This window comes from Dipodomys ordii, unplaced genomic scaffold, assembly GCF_000151885.1.
Source record: "Dipodomys ordii isolate 6190 unplaced genomic scaffold, Dord_2.0 Scaffold90, whole genome shotgun sequence".
NCBI classification, from domain to species: domain Eukaryota; kingdom Metazoa; phylum Chordata; class Mammalia; order Rodentia; family Heteromyidae; genus Dipodomys; species Dipodomys ordii.
The window spans coordinates 5,732,729-5,747,570 of NW_012267306.1; the positions used below are offsets into that span (position 1 = coordinate 5,732,729).

At 35.6% G+C, this 14,842-nt stretch overlaps 1 protein-coding gene across 2 annotated transcripts in view; it reads left to right on the forward strand.

Annotated features, from left to right (window-relative positions):
* Positions 1-14,379, forward strand: part of Kiaa1324l (KIAA1324-like ortholog) — a 146,063-nt gene extending 131,684 nt beyond the window's left edge. The window contains exons 19-22 of one of the 2 annotated variants that reach the window (XM_013026019.1): positions 7,076-7,202; positions 9,039-9,217; positions 10,207-10,372; positions 13,902-14,379. In XM_013026019.1, the coding sequence (XP_012881473.1) occupies positions 7,076-7,202; positions 9,039-9,217; positions 10,207-10,372; positions 13,902-13,961 (532 nt within the window). In that variant the 3' untranslated portion in view covers positions 13,962-14,379. The remainder of the gene's footprint in view (positions 1-7,075; positions 7,203-9,038; positions 9,218-10,206; positions 10,373-13,901) is intronic. The other variant, XM_013026020.1, reaches the window with a different exon arrangement.
* The last annotated feature ends 463 nt before the right edge of the window (positions 14,380-14,842 follow it).

Consider the following 14,842-nt stretch of genomic DNA (forward strand, 5'->3'; position numbering starts at 1 on the left):
CATTTCACACAGTTGGAAGCATTGAGGCCCTGGGGTGCGAAGACATCTAACAGCACAGTCAAGATGGAATGATTTTCTAATGTCTCTTGCTCTTTTCATGCCATCTTGCCTTTTCTTCTTGCCATTTCTGCCTTCTAATTCCTCATGAACAGAGTTTTGCAAAGAAGCACAATAAGCAGAGGTGAACAGCACATTTACCACGGTTAATAACTCAGCTGACCTATGAGTTATTCATGCCTTCTTTTAAATGAGTTACCTTCCCTCAATCAAGCTGTCTTTATGAATACTATGAATTAAAGTTAAAAGTGTCAGCTGTATCTTTCTTTCTCTCTTGCAAATTTATATTTAGCTGCTTAAAAGTACGTTATAAATCAGTCTGAAATTGTTTTGCCTAAACCTCTTGAAAGCCCAAATTCGTTATCAGTGTGACCTCCGAAAATACTGTTTCTCACGAGAGATGCTTTATAGCTCTGTCTGGATAATGTTCATGGTTTAAATACACCAGGAGCTAATGCCACAGGCTCTGATTTAGAGTCTTTACATCAAAACCACCAGATTTACTGGGAATATAATATAGTATTTGGTAATATTTAATATTATATTTGTAGAATTCTAGCAAAAAGTTTATTCATTTTAAATTGTTAGCAGTCAGAGAAAGATGATTAAATGAGTTCTTTGTTATCTTTTCTCTATATAATATTATGGACAGGTTCATATTGAAATCTGTGCCTGGTAAATTAAAAAGGCAATACAACCTAAAATGTTGAAACCAAATAGATTTGTAGAACATATAAAAGCATCTTGAATACACATAAATCACTAGAAGCTATTGTGATCAATCAATGGGAAGATGTCTAATATGAACTAGCTGATGCTATTATAATAACCACTAATAAGTAATTATATGAGATGATATAACAGTATCACAAAAGATAAAGTATTAGGATCAATTTTAAGATAAGGGAAATGGCATTGTTTTTCCACTAAAGAAGATATAGAATCTGCAGCTGCTATAATCTTAATCAGGTGCTGACTTATGTTAATTCAAGATGCCAGACTCCTTAGAAAAGGAAGTTCTTGCAGGAGGCCTGTATAACTTTATATTCCTGGTTCTAAGAAGTATGCTCAAACTCTGTACGTGGGTATCTCCCCAAATTAATTGGTTGTAAAAACATGATCTAATTCTAAAACCAAGCTGCTAGAAGGCAGTGAGTCTGAGAGTTATTTGGTCATGAGGGCTCTGCCAATCCTAGAGGAAGGAGCACCCTGATCTCAGGGAAGCCAGAGAGCTACTTAGCCCTTTCCCCTGGGTGGGGCACAGCAAGGTAAGCAATGCCTATGGAGCAGAGAAAACAAGCCCTCGCTCCACACTGAATCTGTTGGCACTTTCATCTTGGATTTCCCAGCCTCTAGAAATTTGAGACATGTTCTTGCTGTTTTTAGGTTACTCCGTTTAGTGTATTTTGTTATAGCAGTTTAATAGACTAAGACATACTTATAAGTGACTTCAGCTTTTCCAAAAAAACTGAAACAAAGTACAGTGGTGTTTTATGGATCTTACAAAAAGGTATTTCTTGCCATGAAAAGACATCCTCAGCAGAGAAAGGTGAAGTTTCTTGTGATGCTAAAGCTGAAAGAAATCACCAATGGCAGATTAGAGATAGCATCACCCTGGCCAGAGGGTAACAGTTTGAGTACCCTGACATGGGGCTCTACAAAGCCCACAAAAGCCTCATGTGACAATGGTACATTGACACCACATGATAAATGTTCTAGTAATCCAAGACCGGCTTTTCCCCAGAATTTCCTGAAAGTATTTTAGTAGAATAAAAGTACTGGCAGTGTAGATTATGTTTTTCAACTTTGAGCTCTGAGTAACGTTTTGGAAAACAAACTAACACTAACTTATAAACTATATAAACAAGTAATGATATGGCGTTAGGTTGTAAGAAAAGATTCTCCTCCATGAGTTCATGATATTAACCAAGTTGATCCTGCTTTAGAAGAGATGATTTATTTAAAAGACGATTCAAATAGTTTGGTGATCTGTCTAGTTATATTCCCAAGAAATGGGTCCTTTTATGGTATTTAAGACCTACACATGGATTCCTCTGAATTTCTATACATCATCAATGCCAACCCAATTCATAAGACAGTATCAGAAGACAAGTAAGGAAACTGGGAAGTCTTTTCCTTATTTATCTATAACATCAGGTCCACACAGTTACCCTTTCAATTGGTCATTTGCCTACCTAGAATTTCTAACATATGTCTAATATGGACACATCCTGAAGAATCCTAGCCTTGCAAGCTATGGATCATGTTTGTATCCTTCCCCATGTACTCCTCTTTATGCATTTGATCACTACTTTCTGTGACAATTTAGTAACCCATAGAATATAAAGGAAATGAAAATTGTGGGATCTCTGCATTCAACTTTAAAGGGGGACATAGAAATGGTAGTGGTGTACATAGTCAATAAAAAATCAAACATTTGGTAATCATGCATGTTTCTATTTTACTATTTGCTTTTATCTTCTGACTTGATAAAATAAATTTTTATTTTTTTCCTCTGGTGCATTTTCCTTGCTATTTTAATTTTATAAGTGAGAGCTACTGAAATTGTTATTGCTTCATAAATCCTTGCTTCACAGGGAAAACTGGATTCAATGGAAACATTTATAACAAAGGATCAAATTGGAATGTGCCACATTTTAAATGACTCATGGGGTTAAAAAATAAATCAATTTTAAACTCCTTTCAATCTAAGTTTCTTTTAAAAGAATAGTACTGAATCACTGTGATGTTTTGAGACTCAATGACAGCCTTATAAATTACAGCAATCTCTTGAATTTTTAGTTGCATTTCTTCTTTCAGTTCTCTAGAAAGTGATGAGATGTGTGCTGTTAATAGTCTTTTATATTTTTGCAGTGCTTTAAACTTTCCAAAATTGTTCTCTTATTTAATCCATTAAATCTACCATGTGAAGCCAATAGGGTAGGTATTCAGTTTTGATAAATGAAAAACTGAGGCAGAGAGGAGAAAATGTTGAAACATTTGTGGGAAAACAATTATTTCAATGCCTAGTTAGAAGTGTTACTCTAACTGGAGTCTTCTCTCAAGAGGTTTAAGTACTCCCCCCATCCCCCCTGCCAAATGTTAACACTTGTTCTTTTAGTTTTCTCATGGTAAGTAGTTCACTTTTCTTCCTTTTATAAGCCTTTTGAAATTTTTTTTATATTACTTTATGTAGTTGTACAAAGGAGTTGCCGTTTAACAAAGCAGTTTACAAAAGTATATCTTGATATCCTTTTGTTGTTTGGAAAAAAAGCAGAAAATGGCCTGGGGGTAGAGATTTTATTTTTTACCAAGTGAACAGAAAATATAATTACCTTTAAGGTTGTAAATCATTATTATGCAAATAACAATTTTTGGAGATATTTTTGTCAGCCACCAAGTATTTTAAAAACAATAACTTTGAGATGCTTTGACTAACCTAGAAAGTAGGGATAATATTTTCTGTGACATGGCTTTTATCTATTTTATCTTCTTCTCTTTTCAAACTTCTTAGTCTGAAAATATTTATTACTCCTTTTATTTTTGCACTCAGTAGGCCTTGAACTCAGGGTCTGGGTGCTGTCCCTGAGCTCTTTGGCTGTATCATTTGGAGCCACAACTCACCGAGCCTGGGCTGTCTCTGAACTGCGATTCTCAGGTCTCAGTGTCCTGAATAGCTAGGATTGCATGTGTCAGCTACCAGTATTTGGCTTATGACTCCCTTTTTACATATAATCAATGAAGATAAGGGTTAAGCTATTTTTTTCAGAATCATGTTTTGCCATAATTCTTAGCTCTGACCAAACACCCCCTCCCCCCGCCCAGGTCTTCTCTTCTGTCATAAGAAAGGCTGTTCTTATTTACATCCAACCCATATGTACTTAGTCTACAGCCTACATATTCTGGGAAGATTGACAGGTGAAAATAGGTCAGTTCAAAGATGCATAGTTTCTTTAGTTTTATATTTTAGGGTGTCTTAGAATGTATTTGTTAACTATGACTTTTTGTTGATAGACTGAAAAATATAGTTTCATTAAAATGCATTTGTAGTTAGAATTTTAGGAAATTTGATTTTTGATTTTCATTATTTTGTGTCTGTTAATTTGCTGGTAAGTGTTTCAAGAGTCCTGCATTTGGCACCACCCAAGGTCTAAAACCATTATCAGAAGAAACCTATATTTACATGATTTGTCTGAAGTGAGCTGGAAGTATGGTCGATAAATGAAGACAACGACATTCCTCTAGTGTTAATGAATTCACGAACAAACAGCTATTCTTACTAGAAACTTTCCACATAGCTTTTGGCTTTAATCAGTAATCATTCTTTACCCAGTAATAGCAAGCTAATTTTGAGACATGTGGTGTTTCTGTCTTTAAATTGAAAGAGGCACATTGATATAATGAGCCCACCTTTGAGAAAGCAGTGTTTCCAGAAAATCTCCCTTCAGGCTCTGCCTGACGTGGATCCTGGCAGTCCTTACCTTGTATCTAAACCTCTCCATCAACGGCAGTGGCAAAAGCAATTGCCAATGTTGCAAAATCATTTGTATTAGTGAGCTGTATGTTGACCTGATGATTGGTTTGCGGGTTTGTTCACATTAGAATTGTGTGTGTAGTGTGTTGGTCCTGGGACTTGAACTCAGGACTTGAGCACAGCTCCTGAGCTGCTTTTTTGCTCAAGGCTTGGGCTCTCCCACTCAAGCCAGAACTCCATTTTGATTTTTTTCTTTAGAGTATTTTTGTTGTTGTTGTTGATCATGGGGCTTGAACTCTGGGCCTGGATACTGTCCCTGAGCTCTTCAGCTCAAGGCGAGTGCTCTACCACTTGAGCCACAGCGCCACTTCTGATTTTCTGGTGGTTAATTGGAGTTAAGAGTCTCAGGGACTTTTCTGCCTGGGCTGGCTCTGAACCCCAATCCTCAGATCTCAGCTGCCTGAGCAGCTAGGATTACAGGTGTGAGCCACTAGTGCCTGGCTGATTTGGTTTGCTGGTTTGTTTGTGTTACTTTCCCCCAGCCTCTATGTGTCATTCTGTCACTAAAGCATCTCCCTTCAACAGAAACTACAACTTCTTATCACTTGAGGCCTCTCAACACCTATTCCTCTGTGAGTACTCACCGCCCTGTTCTGGAGCTTCAGCAACTGTGACCCCTCCTCTAATATCCTACTATTAGCTCTCTTTATGCTAGTTTCTTTGCTTTTTGTTCCCATTTTGTATGACTAAATATTCTAGACTCATCTTTTACATCGTGGCTACTAAGAAACTTTCAGAGAGTACTTTGTGGTTATAATCTGTTTCTGTATTAAGTATTTTAAAAATAGCTTTGTAGAGATATACTTTGTATATCATACAGTTTACCCATATAGAGCATAAACTTCAGTGTTTTGCTTATATTATTCACACACACATATAAACCATGTCTATAATCAATTTTTTTATTTAAAAAAATTTTTATTGTGAACATACTGTACAGAGGGGTTACAATTACATGGGCAAGATAATGAGTACATTTCTTATCAAGCATTGTAACCTCCTCCTTTGTTTACCCTTCACATCCCTTCCCAGCCTCCCCCCACCCCACCCACCCAATCCTCCCCCCCCCAACCAAAGTTGTAAAGTTCATTTTCAACATGACAACTTGTACTTCTCATTGTTGCAACGGGTCCACCTGTATCCTTATTTAAACGGCTTGGTTTTCCCTTCCCCTCCACAAATTATACAGACATCAAATACAGTGAAAGCAGGGGTTATGCTGTGGGGGAGGGACATACAAAGCAACAAAGAAATAATCTTATAAATGCATTAGAAACAAATGCATGAAAGAAAAAAACATTTAAATAGATATCTAAGGGTTCATTTTTCTAACATCACCTTATCTGACCTTTTCTGCTTGACTCAGACATATACTAGTTATTGCAAATAAGGGAAACCATGGGACCTATATTTCTTTGGGCCTGACTTACTTCACTTAATATAATTTTTTCCAAGTCTTTCCATTTCCTAACAAATGGGGCATGTGTATATATACCACATTTTCTTGATCCATTCATCTACTGAGGTGCATCTGGGTTGGTTCCATATCTTAGCTATGGTAAATAATGCTGCAATAACATCTTAATCACCTCTAAAAGAAAACCTGAGCACTTTAGGTGTTCCTTTGTAGCCCTAAGCAGTCATCTTTCTGACTTTCCTGTTGTGAACTTCCATGAGGGTAGCATTATTGTAATATGTGGGATATTGTGCCTATTTTATTCACTTAGTATGGTTATTTGTGCATTCCTTTTTATGGCCAATAATATTCTATTGTATGGATATGTGTGTGTGTGTGTGTGTGTGTGTGTGTGTACCTGTCCTGGGGCCAGGGCCTGGGTGCTGTTTATAAACTTTTTGTTCAACCCTAGAACTCTACAACTCTACTTCCAGATTTTTGATAGTTAATTGGAGATAAGAGTCTCATGGCCTTTCCTGTCCAGAATGGCTTAGAACCACAATCCTCAGATCTCAGTCTGCTGAGTAGCTAGGATTACAGGTGTGGCTCCATTGTGTAGATATTTTACATTTTATGAATCCATTTATCTCTTGACAAACATTTGGATTATTTCTACCCCTTGGCTATTATGTATAATACTTCTCTGAACATGTATGTACCGGATTTTCTGTGAACATAAATTTTCATTTGCCTTGGGTATGTTCCCAGGAATGGACATGCTGGGTCAAATGGCAGTGACAGATTTAATAATTGTTTGAAGGACTATCAGACTCTTCCAAAGCAGCTGTATCATTTGACTTTCCCATATTCCACAAGTATAACATCCTCAGAGACTTTACATCTTCATAATACCTGTTGCTATCTTTTTATTCCAGGCATCCAACCAGGTACAGAAAACTCTCTCATCTCCTTTGGGTTTATTTTCCTTCGGCACCCACATGTTCCCCAGGATGCAGCAGGGCCTCAAGGGTTGATATGACCAGATTGAATATATTATAAAAGCTGTTGCTTTTCATTTTGCATTTTAGCAAATGTCCAGCAGGAACCTGTGATGGATGTACATTCTACTTCCTGTGGGAAAGTGTTGAAGCATGCCCTCTGTGTACAGAACATGACTTTCATGAGATTGAAGGAGCCTGTAAGAGAGGATTTCAGGTAAGACCCGCACCCGTCTACATAGATGTTGTGTTGAAATAACAACTTTTGCCATGTTTCCCAATATATCAGTGGTGGATTTCTTTGGATACGAAAACCTCCTGACTGAAAAAAAAATAGTAGTTGCAACATATTGCAATAGGTCTATTTACTTTTTAAAATCAGACATTTCCTTTCTTCCTTTTTTTCTGAGCCATTCTTTATACATTTTCACTTTATGTTGACAGGACGTGTACTTTCCCCAATTCTAAAAATATATGAAACACAGAGGTATATAAAGTTAAATTTATAAAATTAAAGTCCCCCATGCATAGCTTATGGAAACAAAGAGTTATGGAACTTGCAATGAATGTGTTCTTATCAAATTGCATCTCAAAATCCATACTAGGTTTCAAGTGAATATTAAGCATTATAGCTAAAGTCATGAAGTCGTAAAGATGCACAGCGAAGCTACATAATCACTGACAGAGATATTTTAAAACTTATCATCAAAGTTATCTTAATCCCCCTGCATGCTGTGGGGGGATTAATCTTTCAGATTGCAGTGTTAGCCATTTTATTATTTTCAATGATATGTGGACAGATGAACAGATAAGGTTTTCTCATGAATAGAATGAATAAGATTTTTTTTCCAGTTGCTTGATTTTTTTTTCTTTGCTAGCTTTTGAGGAGCCTACTGAAAAGTTAAACATTCTGTGTTTATTAATCTCTGTGTACTTTTGAAGTTCTAAGATGTTTAGAAAGTGGTCACTAGACATTAGATCTTTGCCTTTTTGTTGGGTGGTATTCATGTGGTAAAGTCAAAACAAAATCTTGCACAATCTTCTTTTTTTCTTGATAGAATGTACTTTGAAGGTAATCAACATTTTCAGACTAGAGCTGACATTTTTCTCTGCATTGTCATAATTTATACTTAGAGATACAACAACTGAATTTGAGTATGCCTCTGTATTTCCCACCTCATCATTCTTATACAAATATGACCTATCATAAAATTCATTTGCTCTATGAAAATGCTACAGTTGTCACGGACTAAAACCAATTCAACCACTAATGTCCTTCTATAGAGCTCTGGGGTCATTTAATCTTCATGCAAATTGCTATGGATCACTGTCTGTTGAATTGCACATTGAACTCTTGATTTATTTATTCCAAAATTGCTATTCAAGACCCAGTACATTGATTTTAATTGGTGGCTGGTTAATTGTGATTTGGTATTTGGGAAATATTGCCCTAAAGGAATTTATTCACCCATTATGGGAAGGCAAGAATGCCGGGCACAGGTATGTATTGGTGACCTAGAACAATGTCCTCCATGATTTGGCATGTGGGCATGATCTGTTTGCTTATTTTCATGTTAGACACCCAACTTGACTAGGCCTCGTGAAACCAACGTGCCCTGGAATCAGGTTCTTCTCTTTTCAGGGAAGTGGCTTGTTGGGTCAATGTGTATCCATGATGTATGAGTGAAATCCATTCCAATTAGTGCTAAATCAAGAATCTAAGTTTTCATTCAAAAACATGATTAAGAGCTAAGATATTATACAAATTTGAGGAAAACTGCATAGAAGATGGGTCCATTTTTTAATCATTTTTATTCAACTGCTTCACATACCGTTTTCATTTCATTTTTTATGACTTCACATACTCTTCTCTGCGTTTTATCCCTTCTTTCCATAGATTTCATTACATTAATTTGGAATAATCTTCTATGCCTACGATGAATAAGAATTAACCAATTGTTTTTCCTTCTATACAAGAAATTGACCCAATAAGAAATCTAGCTTTAACAATTGAACCTAAGTCTCATTTTTTCCTATTTTTCATTTTTATAAGGAAACCCTATATGTATGGAATGAACCTAAATGGTGCACCAAAGGCATTGCTTTGCCTGAGAAAAAGTTGTCCACATGTGAAACAGTTGACTTTTGGCTCAAAGTGGGAGCAGGTGTGGGAGCTTTCACAGCTGTTTTGCTGGTGGCTCTCACTTGCTACTTCTGGAAAAAGAATCAGAAGTAAGTAAACCTCATTGGAATGATCACTTAAGAACTAGGGGCTTTGTTTATGTTGTGAACATTTTAGGCTTAATTACTGTATTCAGTAGATCATCTCAGAATCACAAGAAATTTATTCCAGTGAAGGAGTTACAGGAAAGACCTTTGAAAAAGCAAACCGAGGAATGATTATCATTTAGGTAATAGAAAGCTCATAGGATATCAGATTTCATAGATTCAGACTCATTTATTATAAAACAAAGCAAACTGAAAACTGCAATTTACCTAGGCAGCAGAGATGAGATTGGAAAGCAGAGCTAGTCTGGGTATGTTTTCCTTTTTATAACTGTATGCTATCTTTTTTTAAATCTCTTTTCTTTTTCTAAATTTCTTGTGGGAAGATATTTGCAAGGACATGAACTTAGTATATAAGCAAAATAGCACATTTATACTACAAGTCTCCAAGAATATGGGTTGAATCTTGAGTCTAATACCTGAATGTGTATTGATCTGTTACATGGTCTGAATTTATTTTACTATGATTCTCACCTCAGGATGTGGGGAATTTATATTCTAATATGTAGGGACAATTGAAATATCTGAAACAATATGTTAAGTATAAAAATGTAACAGTAAAAATCATGTCACTTGTATGTAAACTCTAGAAAACAATAGTGATTTGATATCTACATATTAATAAATTAAGGAGACATATTCAGGCCTTAATGCTTTTATTCATTTACAAATAACCTTCCTAATTAGGCAAATTAGTCCCTTTAAAGCAACTGATAAAATGGACTGCATTGAACTGATTCTATGACATCCTGGGAAATTGGGAAATATTTTATGTAGGTAATTGGTAAATGAGTATATGTCTGGCCATAGGTGATGGAAATATGTTGGTGGAACAATTAATTATAAGACAATTTGATGAGCTAGAATAAGACCACCTATAATCAGTACTCATTTATTATTAGGATAAATTTCCTGTTTCTGTATTTATTGCCTAGACTGGAGTACAAATATTCCAAACTAATTATGACAACTAATTCAAAAGAATGTGAGCTCCCAGCTGCAGACAGTTGTGCTATTATGGAAGGAGAAGATAATGAAGAAGAAATTGTATATTCTAATAAACAGTCACTATTGAGAAAACTGAAATCTTTGGCAACAAAGGTGAGAATAGAATTTTAATCTGGAGTTTCTGAGCATTTATAATTAGGAATCATTTTAACCTATTTTTTTCCTGCAAGTTCTGCCATTCAACATATTTATATCTTAATTCATATTTGTCCAACAGAAATATTCTTTGAAGTACATGATAGAAATGTAAGAATACATACTGCAGCACCATTTTAACTGCTTAAAAAGTAGAAACAACTTTATACAGAACAAATAAGTAGTTACATGAGAAATTTTCATATGTCAAAGTATCAGAGTACTGTGTGACTTTGTGGCTTCAACAAATTGGATAACTGTGTGCTCATGTGTCATTAGGTCCAAGAGTAAGTGAAAACAAATATCATATTGCTACTAGATACATATTGATTCTAGTGTTTGCATAGAAAGCAATTAACCACAACTGTTTGGAGTAAGAGAACTAATAAGAATGTACAGTATTTGAATTAGTATCTTTTAATAATACATTTCAAGTGAAGTATTAATACTACTTTTTACAAAGACAATGTTTTATAACTTTCTAAAACAAAAAATTATCCCATGCTCACCCATACTTCTTGTGTTTATTTATAAGATTAGTTTTCATACAGAAAACAAAATAATGACAAAAGCCTTTCAGGCACCCTATCAGCTGCTGTCACTTTTGTTGGCTGTGGCATAATTACTGTTGCCAAATTACTGCAAGGCCTTGAGTACTGTTTGAAAACACATTTTACTGACATTTGTCATCATTGACTTAAAAGATACAAATCACCAGCATATTCTTTCAAGATAAAAGTAGAATGAAGCAGAGAAGAAAATGCACATCCAAATGATTTACAGAAAGACAGACAAGTAACAAAAGATTTTATTGAAATGGTTTAGTAACCATTTTCTTCTACTTTCCTTTATTTGTTGGAAAGTCTGTCACTATTTGATGTTCCAGAGCAAGTTGTGGGCTTCAATGCAAATCCATCCTCTAAAACACATATAATTTATGAGTTAGACATTTTAAGGTGAGTACATAAAATCACAAGTATTCCTACAATTCTGAATTTTGGAATGTGTGAATACCTGTAAAACTCCAAATTCTGTCAAGGTTTGGAATGCTAGTGACACCTTTGGTAAGTAACTTCATGTCTTTTAGCATAGAGTCAACTCCTCATCCCCCCAATTAAATGATTCTGATGTCTTTTAAACTGTATGTATCTGTTTAGAGCTTAATATAATCACAGTTGTACAATATGTAGTGTTTTGTACAATTAATTGTCACTCTGAAAACATGTTTTTGAGACTTATCCATCTTGCTGTGTTGATTAGTAGATTTTCTTTCATTCATGAATGACATTCTGTTGCATGGATAAACTAAATGTGTTTATTTGTTCAGTGTCTTTTCTAGTGTTTAAACTGTGAATAAAGCTGCCGTGACTAGCATTGTACAGGTCCCATTGTGTGTTGCCTTTGTCAAAGTTTGTTATGCATGATTTCAAAAGCAAAAATGCTTCTGAGGAGGCTGGGAAGTAGCTCAGTGGTAGAGTGCTTGCCTTGCATGCATGAGTCCCTGGGTTTGACTCCTCAGCACCACATAAGCAGAAAAAGCTGGAAGTGGCACTGTGGCTCAAGTGATAGAGCACTAATCTTGAACTGAAGAGCTGAGGGACAGTGCCCAGGCCCAGAGTTCAGGTGCCACAATTGGTCAAAAAAATGCTTCTAAGTTTTTAGTTGTATCATGTAGAGATTTCTTACATATCCCCAATTGTGTTCTAAAATCCATACCTTGCTATGAATCTTCCCAATGCTGCAATGCATATAAAAATATCTGTTTATGTATGTATTTCTTCCAGAAGTTGAAAAATACCATTCAGTTTTTTAAAAGAAACAAAAGTATTGTGCTTATTCCATTGTCATTCATAGAAACTGTAAGATGCTTTGCGAGGTTTGGGTTTTATATCAAATTAGAAACAGTTCTTATGTTAGACATTAGATGATTGGAGGAGAGATCTCACGTGTGCATGATGTGCATGGTTACCAAGTATGGTAAGAGTAAGAGGAGATATCTTGAGCATCGATAAGGAGTGCTGCCAAGGCAGGAGTGATGAAGCTACTGGGAGCTTGGGAATAGATTCTGGAATTTAGAGCGTCCATAGTCTGCCTTATGCATGTCACTATTCAACATGAGAATGAACTGAAATCCTATGAACTGAAATCTGTAGAGGCTCACTTATAGTCCACAAGGGCTAGCTAGGGATTCGAAATCTGTGCCTCCTGATTTCTAATCATGGGCTTTTCCCCCTACAATGTTGTATTTTTATATATTTTCATATCCACTTACCTGTAGTGTTGGGATTAAAAATTGAGGAGATCTAGTTTCTACTTTCAGATGTTCCAATCTATTGGTGGTACTGCTTGGCTAATTATGAACGTATCCATAATGCACATGTGTACATTCTACCGCCTCAGCAGCAAAGGAGCAAGATTCTGCAGGAATGCTGACAATGTGGCATGGAAAGCCCCATGATCCCAACGTGATTGGATCAAGGGTTGTCAGTGTTTTCCTTCAAATGTTACCTTGAGGATAACCAACAGGTGTTGCTTTCCCTTCCATCAAGATCACGTTGATTTTATTTTCAAGTTTATTTTCAAGGAACAGCCACAAAAATCAGATTTCCTTTCTATCTCATGTCAGATACCCTAAAAAGTAATTAATATCACTCTACCTTTCATATCCTCTTTCCTTTCTTCTTCCTCATGGTTGGGATGAAACCCAGGATCTTGCTTATGCTAGTCAGTTCTCTACCACTAAGCTACATACTTGAGTCTTGATTTTCTTATTTTAAAAATAATCCTTGTTCTCTTTTCTCTTGCGTTTCCAGAAGTTTTTAGAGTGCTTTTTCAAAGTTTAATAATTAAAACATTTTGGAAACCCTGCCTTCTATTTATTGTTCTCCACTAACACAATAATTTATTTCAATAGATTAATGTCCTGAAATGTATCAGTGAATTCAAATGCTCTCATGTCTTATTAGTGTTATTTATTGTTGCTGTTTGTGTTCTTATTTTTCAATATATGCTACTAAAAATAACTTAATGCTATTTTGAGAACTTTATCATAAGATAACGTAAAATAATGTCAGTAATTTGAGATGATTTAGTTTCTGTCAGTTCTGTGTTGCTCACAGTTAGCATGTCAAGGTTACTTGTTTCAATCCCAAAGCCACATATGTCCCCAGGAAGGGTCTCAGTGTTTTGCTTCTTCACAGAAATCAAAGCTACACCTTCTGATATCCATTGCAATCTTCTGTTTTGCTTCTATTTTGGATCTGTCTGTCTTGTCGCTTGGACGTCAAAACTACGCTTCAGGGTAGCCATGCTATTTGTTTTTTGTCTGTCGCCTTACTTTAAATGTAAAATCCTAATTGTAACTGGCAGGTGCATGTATGAAAATGATTCTTTGAACTTTCCTTCTGGAGAAATAAGATCCTAAAATCTTATTTGAATTTCGGTGAATTGATTCTTGTTTTTTTTTTGTTTAATACCTTTTCTTTAGGATAAAGAAGATCATTTTGAATCTGTTCAACTGAAATCCTCAAGATCTCCTAATATATGAAGACAAGTGCTGTAGACTTCAGACTCAGAGAATAGAGAAACCTGCTCTCTGGTTTCACTGGACCATATGTTAGGGCTTGTCCTGACACCTGTCATGTTGGTGATCACAAAGAGGCCATGATGCTGCAAAGGGCAGGAGGTAGAGATATTGATTGCCTTATCCCATGGTCGAGTACCTTGCCAAATAAGGGCAAACAGATGATTTGGGTCTCAACTGAAGATGTAGCTTTACTCAGGAAGAGATTTGTCTGTATATACACATGACTGAAAACCCAGTTCAAGCCCACCAGTGCGCTGCTGATGCATGCCATATAATTTATGGGTAACTTTTATTCTTTATCCTGTCTACCGAAAAGAAGTGTGTTTTGGAGGGCAGATGTGAGCATATGCCTTGTGATTCCATTTATGTCTTGTCTTTGTTTGTATTTTGAGAAAGAGTTGGAAAAATATTTCCCATTATTTATTTCCAATAGACATGAAAACATCTTTTCTATTAAAATGGTAAACAGTTAAAGACAATAAAATTTTCTTTTTTTCCCTGTAGGGTATGTTTTCTTATTTCAGAAGGCTAAGTTATTTGTAATATTTTAGGGAGTGTTAGCATGTGCTTGGGTTATTAAAATTTATTATGGCCTTGAAATTTCAGCCTTGTTAAAACTGGTAAAAATAGTTTGATTGAAAATTTGAAGGAATCTCAAAAAAATAAACAGAACAGGAAAGGAGAAGTCTTGGCTTTCTATTAACACAAACTATCTGTTAATATAGAAGTCTAATGGCTAAATACATTTTGTGTGACATATGAAGATGAAGAGAGCAGAAAAGTTTAGTGAGAAAAGCACTTGCACAATCAGGTAGAATGTATAGAATGTGTGATGATTGTCC